Here is a 13,162-nt window from a genome sequence, read left to right as displayed (position 1 = left end):
AAATCCTTGGGGGTTGAAGCCTTCAAAGCTTCTGAAGAATTTAAGTTGACCCTTCGTCAGGAGGGGTATTTTGCCGGCCGAGGAGCTTTTAAAATGGACCGACGAGCTCTGATTCAGGCGGGTCAAGATCCGAGCATATTAGATAACTTTTGCGCCGTTCTAGTAGGGAAAGATGACGTCGAGGAGTCGAACGAAGAGATTTACGCTGAACTTGTCCGTGCTGAAGAGGCTGCAAAGGCTGCCAATGAAGAGGATGTTGAGGAGGAGGATTCTGAGGCAGAATTTGAGGGATATCCAGAAATAGATGAACCTTCAGCTACTATTGACCTTACTGTTCTCCCTTTAGATGATCAACTTTTAGACCCTTCCTCCGATCCTCCAGCCGTTCGGGATGGACTGCCGTTAGTCAATCAACCTGAAATTCCTCCTACCGAAGTTCCAACGGTCGTTCTTGGCGGGGAGACAGAGGCAAACCTTTCGGTTGGAGATGCTTAGTTTCTTTCCTTTGTTTTCTATTGAGCTCTGTATTAACACTGTTATCTGGTAATAATATTTTATATCTTGATTTGCATCTGTGCTATTATTACCACAGTGTCTTGGTCGAAGTTGTTGTTATTATTAGGAGGGTCAATCACTTGTCTCGGACTATGAATTTTGTTAAATTTCAAGTGCCGGCCGAAGTTCCCAAATTATGACGTTTTGGTCTTCTTTAGGTTTTGAAAATTTTCATGTCATTTAGACCGAAGCCGCCTGAGGAACCACTTTGGTCTCAATTTGGACTTGCGAATTTTAACATATCCCTCCAGGCCGAACTGGCATAAATGTGAAAACTCGGTCCTGGTTTGGACTAAGAAAATTCCATAAGTCTTCTTGGGCCAGACTGGCCGAAATGGGACACTTCGGTCCTGATCTGGTCTTGGAAATTTTCAAAAGTCTTTTTGGGCCGAACTGGCCTAAATGGGACACTTTGGTCCTGATCTGGGCTTGGAAATTTTCACAAGTCTTTTTGGGCCGAACTGGCCTAAGTGGGACACTTTGGTCCTGATCTGGGCTTGGAAATTTTCACAAGTCTTTTTGGGCCGAACTGGCCTAAATGGGACACTTTGGTCCCGATCTGGGCTTGGAAATTTTCACAAGTCTTTTTGGGCCGAACTTGCCTAAATGGGACACTTCGGTCCTGATGTGTGCTTGGAATTTTTCAGAAGTCTTTTTGGGCCGAACTGGCCTAAATGGGACACTTCGGTCCTGATGGAGTTTATGTGGTAACTAATAAATGGCAATTTTTATTGAGCTTACTAAAAAAAAAAAAAAACGTATTCATCAGGAATTGTTCAACTAAACATAATATTTGCAAAAATTATCAGCATTCCAAGGTCGCATCTTTTTCCCAGGGTTTTCCGGGTCTTCAATACGGTAAGTTCCTTCCTTGAATGCCTCAATGACCTTGTATGGTCCATCCCATGTTTCTCCCAGCTTTCCAGGGTGTTTCCCTACTGCTTCCTTCTTCCTTAGGACCAGATCTCCTGGGAAGAACTTCCTTTCTTTGACTCTACGATTGTAATACCGAGCCACTCTTTGTTTGTAAGCTGCAATACGGACTCTTGCGTCTTCCCTAGCTTCTTCCATAAGATCAAGATTGTTCAGGAGTGCTTCATTATTTCCTTGAACATCAAAATTAATTATTCTTGTTGTAGGGATTCCAATTTCTACTGGTATCACAGCTTCGGAACCAAATGTGAGTGAGAAAGGTGTTTCCCCTGTAGAAGTCCTTGTTGTGGTTCGATAGGACCATAATACACTTGGGAGCTCTTCTACCCATTTGCCTTTAGCACTGTCCAACCTAGTCTTCAGCCCTTGGAGTATGACTCGGTTTGTCACTTCAGCCTGCCTATTTGATTGTGGATGGCTGACCGAAGTGACTCTGAGTTCAATCCCCAAATCTTCGCAGAGTTTGTTTATCTTCCTTCCTACGAACTGCCTTCCATTGTTTACAACTAAAGCCCTTGGTAATCCATATCTGCAGACGATAGTCCTCCAGATGAAGTCTGTCACTTTGTTTTCTGAAATAGTTGCAAGAGGCTCAACTTCTATCCATTTAGTAAAGTAATCCACAGCTACTATCAGAAATGTCCTTTGGGCTGATGCTGGAGGGAATGGTACAAGAAGGTCCATTCCCCACTGAGCAAATGGACAAGGGTTTTGGATGGGGACTAGGTGAGTAGGAGGGAGGTGAGATATGTTGGAATGCCTCTGACACTTATCACATCTTTGTACTAACTTATTAGCATCTGCCATCATGGTAGGCCAGTAGTACCCACATCGTAGTACTTTATAACTCATAGTCCGACCTCCTATGTGACTTCCACATACCCCTTCATGTGCTTCCCTCAAGGCGTAATCAGCATCCCTAGGTGCTAAACACCGTAGATATGGTAGTGTGAAGGATCTCCTGTACAATTCACCATTGATTATAGAATACCTCGCCGACCTTTTCCTAAGGCTTCTGGCTTCATTTTTGTCCTCAGGAAGTTTTCCTTCCGTCAAGAATTATTTGATTGAATCCATCCAACTTGGCTCAGTGTCCACCTGGGCAACTACAATATCAGTTGAGATACTTGGTTGAGGAAGTATCTCGATCCTGACCGAAGTGGGTCCCTTTACTGAGCAAGCCGAAGCCAATCGAGCGAGAACATCTGCTTTTGTATTTTCCTCTCTAGGTATACGGTTTATTTCTACCTTGGGAATCTTAGCCAGGAGCCTCCTTACTGCAGCTAAATATTTGACCATGTTGTGGCCTTTAGCCTCATAGTCGCCTTTCATCTATTCGGTTATGAGCTGCGAGTCACTATTGATCAGTAAGTTTTTGATTTCAAGTTCTTCCGCCAATTTCAACCCAGCCAACATTGCTTCATATTCCTCCTCATTGTTTGATGCTTTAAAGTGAAAATGCAAGGCATGTTCCACGCGTACGCCCCCCGGACCGATGAGTAGTATTCCAGCCCCACTACCTTCCTGATTTGAGGAGCTATCCACAAAAAGGCTCCACTGTGGGTAGTCCTCTTCGGTTGATTCCATTAGGGTCGGTCGTAGACATTCCACCACAAAATCCGCTAAGGTTTGAGCTTTGATTGCCTGTCTTGGTTTGTACTGAATGTCAAACTCGCTCAATTCTATGGACCATTTTATCAATCTTCCCAAAGTATCTGGCTTCTGTAGTATATTCTTTAGTGGTTGATCTGTAAGAACCACAATTGTATGGGCTTGGAAGTAAGGTTGCAATTTTCGAGCAGCAGTAAGTAAGGCGAGTGCGAATTTCTCTGCTTCAGTATAACGGGTTTCACCGTCCACCAAGACCGTACTGATATAGTAAACTGGCTTTTGCTCCTTTTCTTCTTCTCGAATAAGAACTGCACTTACTGCATGTTCCGACGTGGCAAGGTATAAATACAGGACTTCCCCTTCCTTAGGACACATTAGTAAGGGAGGTTGTCCGAGATAATCTTTTAGTTCTTCAAACGCCTTTTGACATTCTTCTGTCCACTGAAACTCTTTAGCTTTTTTCAAAGCTTGAAAGAAAGGTCTGCACTTGTCGCCCGACCTTGCAAGAAACCTTCCTAGTGCTGCAGCTCGGCCAGTCAACCTTTGTACTTCCTTGGGTGTTTTAGGAGGCTCCATTTGGAGTATGGCCTCAACCTTCTCTGGATTCGCTTCAATTCCCCTACAAGTGACGAGGAATCCGAGGAATTTTCCAGAGCTTACTCCAAAGGCACACTTGTCGGGGTTTAACTTCATTTGAAATTTTGATAAAGTATCAAACACTTTCTGTAGGTCGGAAGGGTGATCTTCAGCCTTAGCACTCTTTACAACCATATCATCCACATAAGCTTCAACTGTCCTTCCAAGCTGATCAGCAAAAACATGATTGACCAACCTCTGATAAGTGGCACCTGCGTTCTTCAGTTCGAAGGGCATAACTTTGTAGCAGTATGTCCCTTCTGGAGTGATAAAGGAAGTATTCTCTTCATCCTTTGGGTTCATCTTAATCTGATGGTAGCCGGAGTATGCATCCAGGAAGCTAAGTAATTCCTGTCCTGAAGTAGCGTCTACCAATTGATCAATCTTAGGAAGGGGATAACTATCCTTCGGGCAAGCCTTATTTAAATCTGTGAAGTCAACACACATGCGCCATTTTCCATTCACCTTTTTGACCATTACCACATTGGCCAACCATTCCGGGTATTGCACTTCCCGTATAAAGCCTGCATCAAGTAATTTCCTTACTTCCTCTTTAATAGCATTTTGCCTCTCCGAGGTGAAGTTTCGCTTTCTTTGTTTGACTGGCCTAGTTCCTGGTACAATGCTGAGACTATGGGAAATGACCTTCCTGCTAATTCCCGGCATTTCATCCGCACTCCATGCAAAATTTTTAATGTTAGTGAGGAGAAGTTTGGTTACCTCGTCTGCTAACTTTTCATCCAGCTGTGATCCAATGAACAATTTCTTCTCTGTTCCCGATCCGAAGTAAACTGCTTGAGATAGCCTCTTCTAATAAGGCCTTCGATCTCATCCTTCAGTTGCCTGCATTCCTCGGTGTCGTGCCCATGGTCCCTATGGAACATACAATATTTGTCGAATGTATGTTTCCCAGCTGGAGCTCTCATTTTCTTGGGCCACTTCACGATGTCCCTATTCTGTACTTCTAAGAGAATATTTTGCAATGTGTTATTAAGAGGAGTATATGAACTATACCGCGGCGGAGGGCCTTGGTCAGTCTTCCTTCCAGATTGATTATCTTTCCTCTTATCACTTTTTCCCTCCGACCTTCCTTGTTTCTTGCTTGCGGAAGGTAAGTCTTTCTCCGCTCTTCCCGAGGTGCTCCAGTCTCTTTTGGAAGGGGCCGAGGAAGAGAACTGAGAGATTTTCATCATGTCCTCAGATTGCATGAACTTATCCCCCCTGGCATATAGTTCTCCCATGCTCTTTGGACGCTTTTTGGTTAATGACCGTACGTATGCTTCATCCCTAACCGTCCTTACCAATGCTGAAATGGCTACTTCCACCTGGACATGTGGGATTTCCAAACAAGCTCTGTTGAATCTTGCAAGGAATGATCGAAGAGATTCTCCTGACTCATGATCAAGATTCATCAAGTCAAGACTAGTCTTTACAGTCCTTCTTGCGGCGGAGAAGTGTAATGCAAGCTTTTCGGACAACTCTCCGAAGCTGGTTACACTATGTCTGGGCAACTGATTGAACCAAGTTCTTGCTGGTCCAAATAGAGTTGACGGGAAGATCTTGCACATAATCAGATCAGTTGCCCCCCGGCATTCCATCATTGATTTGAAACCCTGGATATGATCACAAGGGTCGGTTAGTCCTTCATACTTCTCCAATTTTGGAAGAACTAAGTGACGGGGCATTTCAACCTCAAGAACTTCAGGAGCTAAGGGAGTTAATGTACTGTCCCACACTCCCTCCATTGGTGACACTCCTTGTAAAGCAACAATCTTCTTATTCATCTCTTCCAAATGCCGACCTACATCCTCATTGTAGGTGGTTTTGGTGCCTCTCCTAGTACTTTCCCCCACCGTACCATCTGGATTCCCTCTTCGGGTCGTCTCCCTAGATTGACCAGAGTGGGAACTTCTCACTTCTTCATCGTCCTGGATTTCTCTATTCGGTGGGGGAACTTCCTGCCGACCTACAGGCTGATTCGCCTGTGACTGCTGGTTCATAATTAGTTCAGTCAATATTTGTACCAGCTGGGAGAGCTGTTGGAACCGTTCCTGGGTGCAGGGTATTTGGGACTGTCCAGCTTGCAGGTTGGTTCGGTCAGGAACATCCCCATGGTGTTCTGCCTCATCATGATGAGGATGATCACCCTGTTCCCGGTTGGGATCATTAGGATCAGCAACTCGATGGCTTGTTTCTGAAGTAGAAGCAACATTCCTTCTCGATCTGACCATTGTGAGTTTCTTTTTGGGAAGTGTACTTCCTTCCCACAGACGGCGCCAAACTGATGATATCCGGAATAGGTCCTTCCTATCTGGCAAATCAGTTTAGCCAGATCGAGCTGGAATAAACGAATTCGTTCCCGATGAGTGCCCACTTACTTCCTTCCTTCCTGCACAGGGAATAAACGTAAGCTACGGTAGGGCCCCGAGGGTATACTCGGGGGGGGGCCTCTCCGACGCTCAAGTCAGTTCGGTACTAAACTTGGGAGGATGGCTCGTTGTACGGAGCTTTGCCTCTTGCTTAGTAAGTAAATTTGAGTGCAGGAGTTAGAATACTTACCAGAGAGTGGAGGTCCCCTTTTATATGTGCATGAGCAGTCTGAGTTGTAGTAGGAGTCGGACTCTCCCTCATTGGTTTACTAGAGGGTTTCTTGAAGAGGGAAAATACCCTCTATATCCCTCTTCAAAGGGGAGTTGGACTCTGCTTGGGAGTTAGTGTCATGTTCGAACTCTTCCTTGGGAGATCTGGCCTCAGTAAGGTATGGTTGAACCTACATCATATGGGAAGAGCCGTATTGGTAAAAAGGAGTGTACTAGGAAGGTCAGCTATGACCTTCCCACTACGCGAAGTAGCCACTTCGGTGTGCCCTTCAGTTCTACCAAAGAGAGACTTCGGCTACTGACTGTCTAGCATAAATGTCACATTGGTGCCATGTGTATAACCCTTATTGGTAAGGATAATTTGGTGACATCACCCTATTTTCTTCAGAACCAATATGGCGTCGCTATGTGCTATGCCGAGGGCGTATTCTTGTGCATTCTTTTGATATTCAATTTTGTCAAACTTTTCTAATTGCCATTTAATTTGGCGCTTGGACCTCTGGCATCTCCTTTCCATCTAGTATAAACTGTAGCCTTGGCAAGAGCATCATTCATGTCATGAACATCATAACCTGTAAGCTCTTCGTACAATTCTCCATTAGGAAGCAAGCCATTTTGAAAAGCTTGAATGGTTGTTCTAAGTTAACAGTTTGGAATTGACACTTTTTTCTTGTTGAATCTTGCTACAAAGTTGCGGAGGGACTTGTCTCTCATTTGTGAGATTTTGTCTAAATCGTCATAACATTTTTGAATCTTCTTATTATGGAGAATTGTTTCAAAAATGTCTCTACGAGTTGTTCAAAGGATAATATTATGCTATTGGTAAGTTGATATACCATCCTAAGGCTGGACCACCTCAATTTTGATGTGCAGCCCTTGCACATGTAGGTCTATTACATGCCTTATGCAATGGAAGTGGCAAACATCTTCAACTTGTAATAGGCTACATGATCTTTAGGACTAGTTGTGTCATCATATAGTTTCATGCTCGACACATTGAAATTATGCGAAAACTCTACAATGGATATACGTTCACAAAAGGTGATCCAGAATAGCTGGTGTAGGATTATTTTGGAGAAGGTATTGCTCTTGAGATTTTATCAATCCTGACATTTATTTCCGTAAGTTTATGGGCTATTTCATTATTAAGTGGACCTCCTATAAATGTGGGGGGATTTGGTGATAATTGCACAAGCTAGGGTCGCCTCTAATCAGGTGAGTTGGATAGATTGACACAAGATCCTCCACTTAATTGTTGTGGGATGTCAACTCTCTGAGGTGTTGTTTCTTTAGATGGGGTTGAATTATTTTGTCCTGAAGATTGTCCAGGGATGAAATAGTTGTTGAGATGAGAGTTTAGGGTGTTTCTAGTAGGTGGAGAATCAAAAGGCGATATTATTGGAATTGTAGCTCAAAGGTAAGTTCGAAGTTGTGGGGAGCCTCAGGCTGTCAATTGTCCAATCTTTCCTCGTAGAGTTTTATTTTTTGCTTCCATGATCTACGACTAGTTGTTTTATGTAATTCTTTCTCATGGTAGTTACGCTATGAGTTCTGTAAGGATAATTTCTTCTGTTGTTGACATGGTGATGATGAATAGGAAGTTTTTAGATCAATTGATTGTAGGAGCCTCAATCTACAATTATTGACAACTCAACTTTGATGACATGAGGTTGTTTGTAGGAGCCTGGATCTACAATTGGTGACAAAGTGAACTTCGAAAACGTAGGATCGTTCAGAACCTTGGAATCCTGCAACACTTCAGAGAATAGATCCGTTAGAAGCTTTCAGACCAGCTTAAGGGGTGTCGATCGAAGAAGTTATGATGGTCAAGAAAGTAACGGAGATGAGAAACGAGACCATGGAAATCAACAAGGATAGATGATTGAGCTAAGTGTTTCGACAAAGTGTGTAGCTAGGTTAAGTTTTTTGGGTGATAAATGAGTTCACAGGTCAATTTGTGCATGCCTTTCCTTAAGATAGGGAAGGGTTCTTTATAAAGCATGTACCAAATGGCATACTACTATTTGATAAAAGTGTTATCTGGATAGTAGTGATCTTAGGACTTGAATATATACAAGTTGAACAACTGATTGATAAAGGTAATACTTGGAAAGTAATGAAAAGATATAATTCAGACTATTTGGCATCTTGAAGGAGAATAAGCCTGTAAAGTGTTATGAAAAAGTAGAAGGAAGTTGTCTTTATGGGAAAATGCACATGCATGCTTTAACTGACACTATAAAGCATGGATAAGAAAGATCAATCATACTTGGTGATGTCTAACCCACATAGGTGGGACTCATGATGCAGCTTCTATCCTATTCATATTCAAGACCTGTGACACGACGTTTTACGACTATTGGGCTATAGATTGGCATGTAGTAGGCAGCTACCATGTTACAGGTTGGTGTGACGTCTGATATACGAGTTTGTAAGACTGGTGTGACATCTGGTGAGTGAGGTTGTCAAACTACAAGTTGGTGTGACATCTGACATAGGCGGTTGTATGACTGGTGTGAAGTCTGGTCGTGGGCCTTTGACTCTTATGGATCTGATTTGATAAAAATATTGGGCTTGGGCACATGTTTCAAGGTTAGTATGCCCAAATAGCTTTTGGCCACGACAGTTGGTATCACTGGCCTACTGTGTTCTTTGCGGGATTGTTGAAGGTCTCGCTCGATGTTTCATTGATTATAGACTTTTGAGTCTACTTATAATCTTATATTTTTAAAACGCAGGGACTCACCATGTTTGATATTCTTCCGCACTTAATATATAATCTTTTGGAGTGGTTGATATCAAATTCATCGTGATGACCACTTTATATGATTTGCCTATGTTTGAATTGAATTAGCAACGAATTTAGAGTTTTTGATAACAAATTCATTATCATCAAAATTGTTGAGTTTGGAGTGAATTTATGCTATTTTGGAGTCAAAAGTACAAGACTTGGCAAATTGCCTTTACTAGAGAGCCTTCCTCTAGAAAGCTTTTGGTGGAGAATGGGTAGATTGCCCTTACTGGTGATTGTACTCTTGATTCATGATCTAGTGAAGCCTAGCAACAAAGTGGAGTAGTCTGTTAGATCGAATTGGTTGAGTGAACGAATTGATTGAGTGAACCACTATAAATCACTGTGTCTCATTTATCTTTGTTCTTACTTCATTTTGTGAATATGATTTGGCTTTTTAAGATTATCTGGCATTGATTTTGGTTATTTACTCAAGGTTGTAAAAATCGCTAGTCGGCCGCTAGGCGGTTCACGGGGACTAGGGATTAATCGGATTAATCGTTTTGAGTTTTTTTAATTGAAATATATATATATATATATATATATATATATGTATATGCAATACACATCATATATAAATGTGTAAAAAACACAATATAAATGAAAAAAAAATCATCCAATCAATATATCATTCAAGTTTAAAAAAATCGTAAACCATATGTTGAATGTCAAATATAGCATTCAATCAACATATTATTCAAGCTCAAAAAATCATCATAATCAACAATCCATTCAAATCCAATAGTACACACACAAATTACAAAAATAAAAGGAGCATAACATATCAATATATCATATATTCATATTATCATCCAAATTCAAGGTTTCAAGCATCACTCATCAATCATCATTCTCAAAAATATCATCTTGTTCCTCCACTAGAGGCACATCTTTTTCTTCATCGGACTCAAAGTCACATTCATCATCTTCTTCGGACGACTCCTCCGACACAAACTCTTCCTCATCAATTTCTCTTACATTCCTAGTGCTCCTTCTAGGTTGAAGTATTTCATCCGCTCCCACCGCTTGATCAACTACCTCCCGTGTTGCCCCGATGACAGGATCAATATCACTCTCATCATCAACACCATCAACCAACCAATGTTGAGCTTTACTACAATCATCCGCTTGAAGGACATCTTTATCATTACTCACTCTTTGCTTCTTGTAGAGAAGTTTTGCATTGAATTAAATATACACCAAGTTGTTCAATCTTTCTGAGTCAAGTCTATTCCTCCTTTTAGTGTGCACTTACAAGATAATGCGGTTGCCACCCCTTCGTATGTACTCCAATTCCTCTCACAACCCAATGAATTTGTGGTCAATGAGAGAATCCTAATTGCCATCTTCTTCAAGTTTGGTGTACTACCACCATAGTTACTCCACCACCCAACTAACATTCATTATGATAAAAAAAAATACTAATCAATTCCCATTTATGAAAAAAAAATGATGTAGGAGTTTAGGAGTTAAGACTTATCGGGATTGAACTCATTGACACTTTTACTTTCATAAGCAAAATTGGCTTGTTTTGTTTTCTTCCAAACATTCCCTCCAATTTCTTATACTTGATCAATTCATCATCAGACACTATCCCTTGAGTGGTGAAATCATCAAGGAAGAACTTCTCCAGACAATCGAGAAATGCTTCCATTATAGTTGTATCATCTCCTATATCCACCCTATTCTTTGCAAAGTAGTACGGATTAAGCAAGTAACCCACCAAGTGCAAAGAGGAATCAAGTCTTCCTTTGGATTTACTCTCAATTATGTCAATTATCAGTTTATAACTCTTTTCAAGTCCACTACATTCGTCTTCCTTGATCTCTCTTATCGCCGCTTTAAGTTCTCCATACAACCATGGCATAGATGGTCTGTCACTATCAACAAGTCGAAGTACTTTCACCAATGGTCGAAAAACAAGCAAACAAGAGTTCACGGACTTCCAAAAGGAGATGCTAACAACTATTGTATATGTCACTTTTCCCTTCGCACTTTTAGAATGTGAATTTCGGGCCCATTCTTCTGAAGCAAACATAAGTCTTAGTTGCTCCTTTTTCTCCATCAAACTTTACAAACAAAGGCAATTAGTAGCAAAGCGTGTCACACCCGGTCGTACTATGTCAGGCTTCTTCGTCATCTTTCTCATCATGCTTAGGGTTGAGTGATGAGCATATATGAATATGGTTAAGGCCCTTGCCTTATCAATTGCACTCTTGAACCTTGGAAGTTTACCAATTGCCTCAAGCATAAGATTCACCGTATGTGCGGCACAAGAAGTCCAAAATAAATTGGGTCGCTTCTTTTCCATCAAACTTGCAGCTGCCATGTTATTAGAAGTGTTATCCGTCACAACTTGCACCACCTTTTCCTGCCCTACATCTTCAATGCATTTGTCAACACAGTCAAATATGTATGTTCCCGTATGGGATGCATCGGAATCCTCCCTTGAGGAAATGAAAGAGATCCCTTCCCTACAATGAACACACAAGTTCATAATGCTCATTCTTTTACGGTCAGTCCAAGCATCAGTCATAATGGAACAACCGAATATGGCCCACTCATCTTCATGCTTCTCTAAGGAGTTCTTAACTCTCGCAACCTCCACTTTCAAACATAGACCACCCAAGCGATACCGACTCGACGTAGGTAGACCAAACTGCCCAATAGCCTCTGTCATTAGCTTGAAACTATCACTTTGAATGGCATTGAAAGCAATACCATTCTCAATGGCCCACCGTGCTATGTATTGTTGCGTATCTATCACCTTCTTCTTGTCCATCAAGGCAACCAAACTAGCTTGCTTTGTAAACTTTGTAGAATCAGTGTTTGCTTGTGAATTAATCTCCACAAATCTACCTATAGGCCCGTGATCACGTCTTCTCCTCCTTGATACCATGACTTCCATATCCTCATCCATCTCGTAGCACCACCGGATATCGAAACTTCATTTCTAAGTTCGGACTCTTCAATTTGCTTCTCTATCTTTTTCTTCTTCTTACCATCTAGTGCCTCAACACACGCCATTATTGCCTCCTCATTGGCCTTATGACAAGACCTCATATTGCCTGACCTACTGACTACATGACATTTGAGTCGGTAGATGCCTTCGGACATAACCTTCGAACATAACTTGTATTTGATTTTATCTAATGCACGAGCATCAACAAGTTCGCCAAACTCCCAACCAATATCACCGGATGCACGTTTCAACACATTTTGAATGTTCACATCACTTGTGGCTTCACCAGCATTGGAATTAGAAGTGGCGGATGAACTAGCCATTCCCTAAAGTAAAAATACACAACCATAACAGCATAATTTCAATGACAATAACATCAGAATTCAAAAAGGCAGCAAGCTAAAACCATTACTAAAACAAAATCAAAAAGGCAGCAAGCTAAAACAGTAAAACCATTACTGACCAACCAGATACAAAATCAAAAGGCTCAAATAAATGAATAATTTTGACCAACCTAAAACCATTACTTCAATCAATGTAGCGGCAAGCTTAGGCAACCAATAATTCATGCATAATTCAAAAAGGCATTGCCAAACGCATCTTAAGGTACATAATGTCATCCGCCGCTTGGGAATAGGCCACAAAAAATATATGTTCACCGGTTATGAAACTCACTAGAATCCAGCTAGTGTTGAGTATAGGGGCAGCAGAAAATCTATTTTTGGAGCAGCTAGATGTCAATATTGCTTTTTTCCATGGAGATTTGGAAGAGGGCATCTAGATAAGGTAGCCATAGGGCTTTGTAGCACTAAGAAAGGAGGACTTGGTATGCAAACTGGATAGGAGCCTATATGGCTTGAAAAAAGCCCCGAGGTAGTGGAACAAGAAGTTGACTCGTACATGCACGAGTGTGGCTATATAAGATGCCATATAGATCACTACTGTTATTTCAAAAGGTTTGACAATTCCTAAATCATACTTCTACTTTATGTGGATGATATGTTGGTGGTAAGGGCTTATTTGAGTGAGATTAAAAAGTTGAAGAAGTTGTTGTCAAACAAGTTCTCGAAAAAG

At 41.5% G+C, this 13,162-nt stretch overlaps 2 protein-coding genes across 2 annotated transcripts; both read right to left on the bottom strand.

Annotated features, from left to right (window-relative positions):
• Nucleotides 1–9,966: 9,966 nt before the first annotated feature.
• On the bottom strand, nt 9,967–11,191 carry LOC120007286. The gene is made up of 2 exons (XM_038857486.1): nt 10,634–11,191; nt 9,967–10,290 (listed from the first exon to the last, which is right to left on the bottom strand). Exons 1-2 carry the CDS (start codon nt 11,189–11,191, stop codon nt 9,967–9,969), a joined length of 882 nt encoding a protein of 293 aa, XP_038713414.1.
• Nucleotides 11,192–11,197: 6 nt separating this feature from the next.
• Nucleotides 11,198–11,908, bottom strand: LOC120007285. The gene has a single exon (XM_038857485.1). It carries the CDS (start codon nt 11,906–11,908, stop codon nt 11,198–11,200), a length of 711 nt encoding a protein of 236 aa, XP_038713413.1.
• Between the last annotated feature and the right edge of the window lie 1,254 nt (nt 11,909–13,162).

The sequence above is a fragment of the Tripterygium wilfordii genome, chromosome 10, assembly GCF_013401445.1.
Source record: "Tripterygium wilfordii isolate XIE 37 chromosome 10, ASM1340144v1, whole genome shotgun sequence".
Lineage (NCBI taxonomy): Eukaryota > Viridiplantae > Streptophyta > Magnoliopsida > Celastrales > Celastraceae > Tripterygium > Tripterygium wilfordii.
Note: the sequence above shows the minus strand (reverse complement) of the source record. Positions and strands in the feature narration are given on the sequence as shown.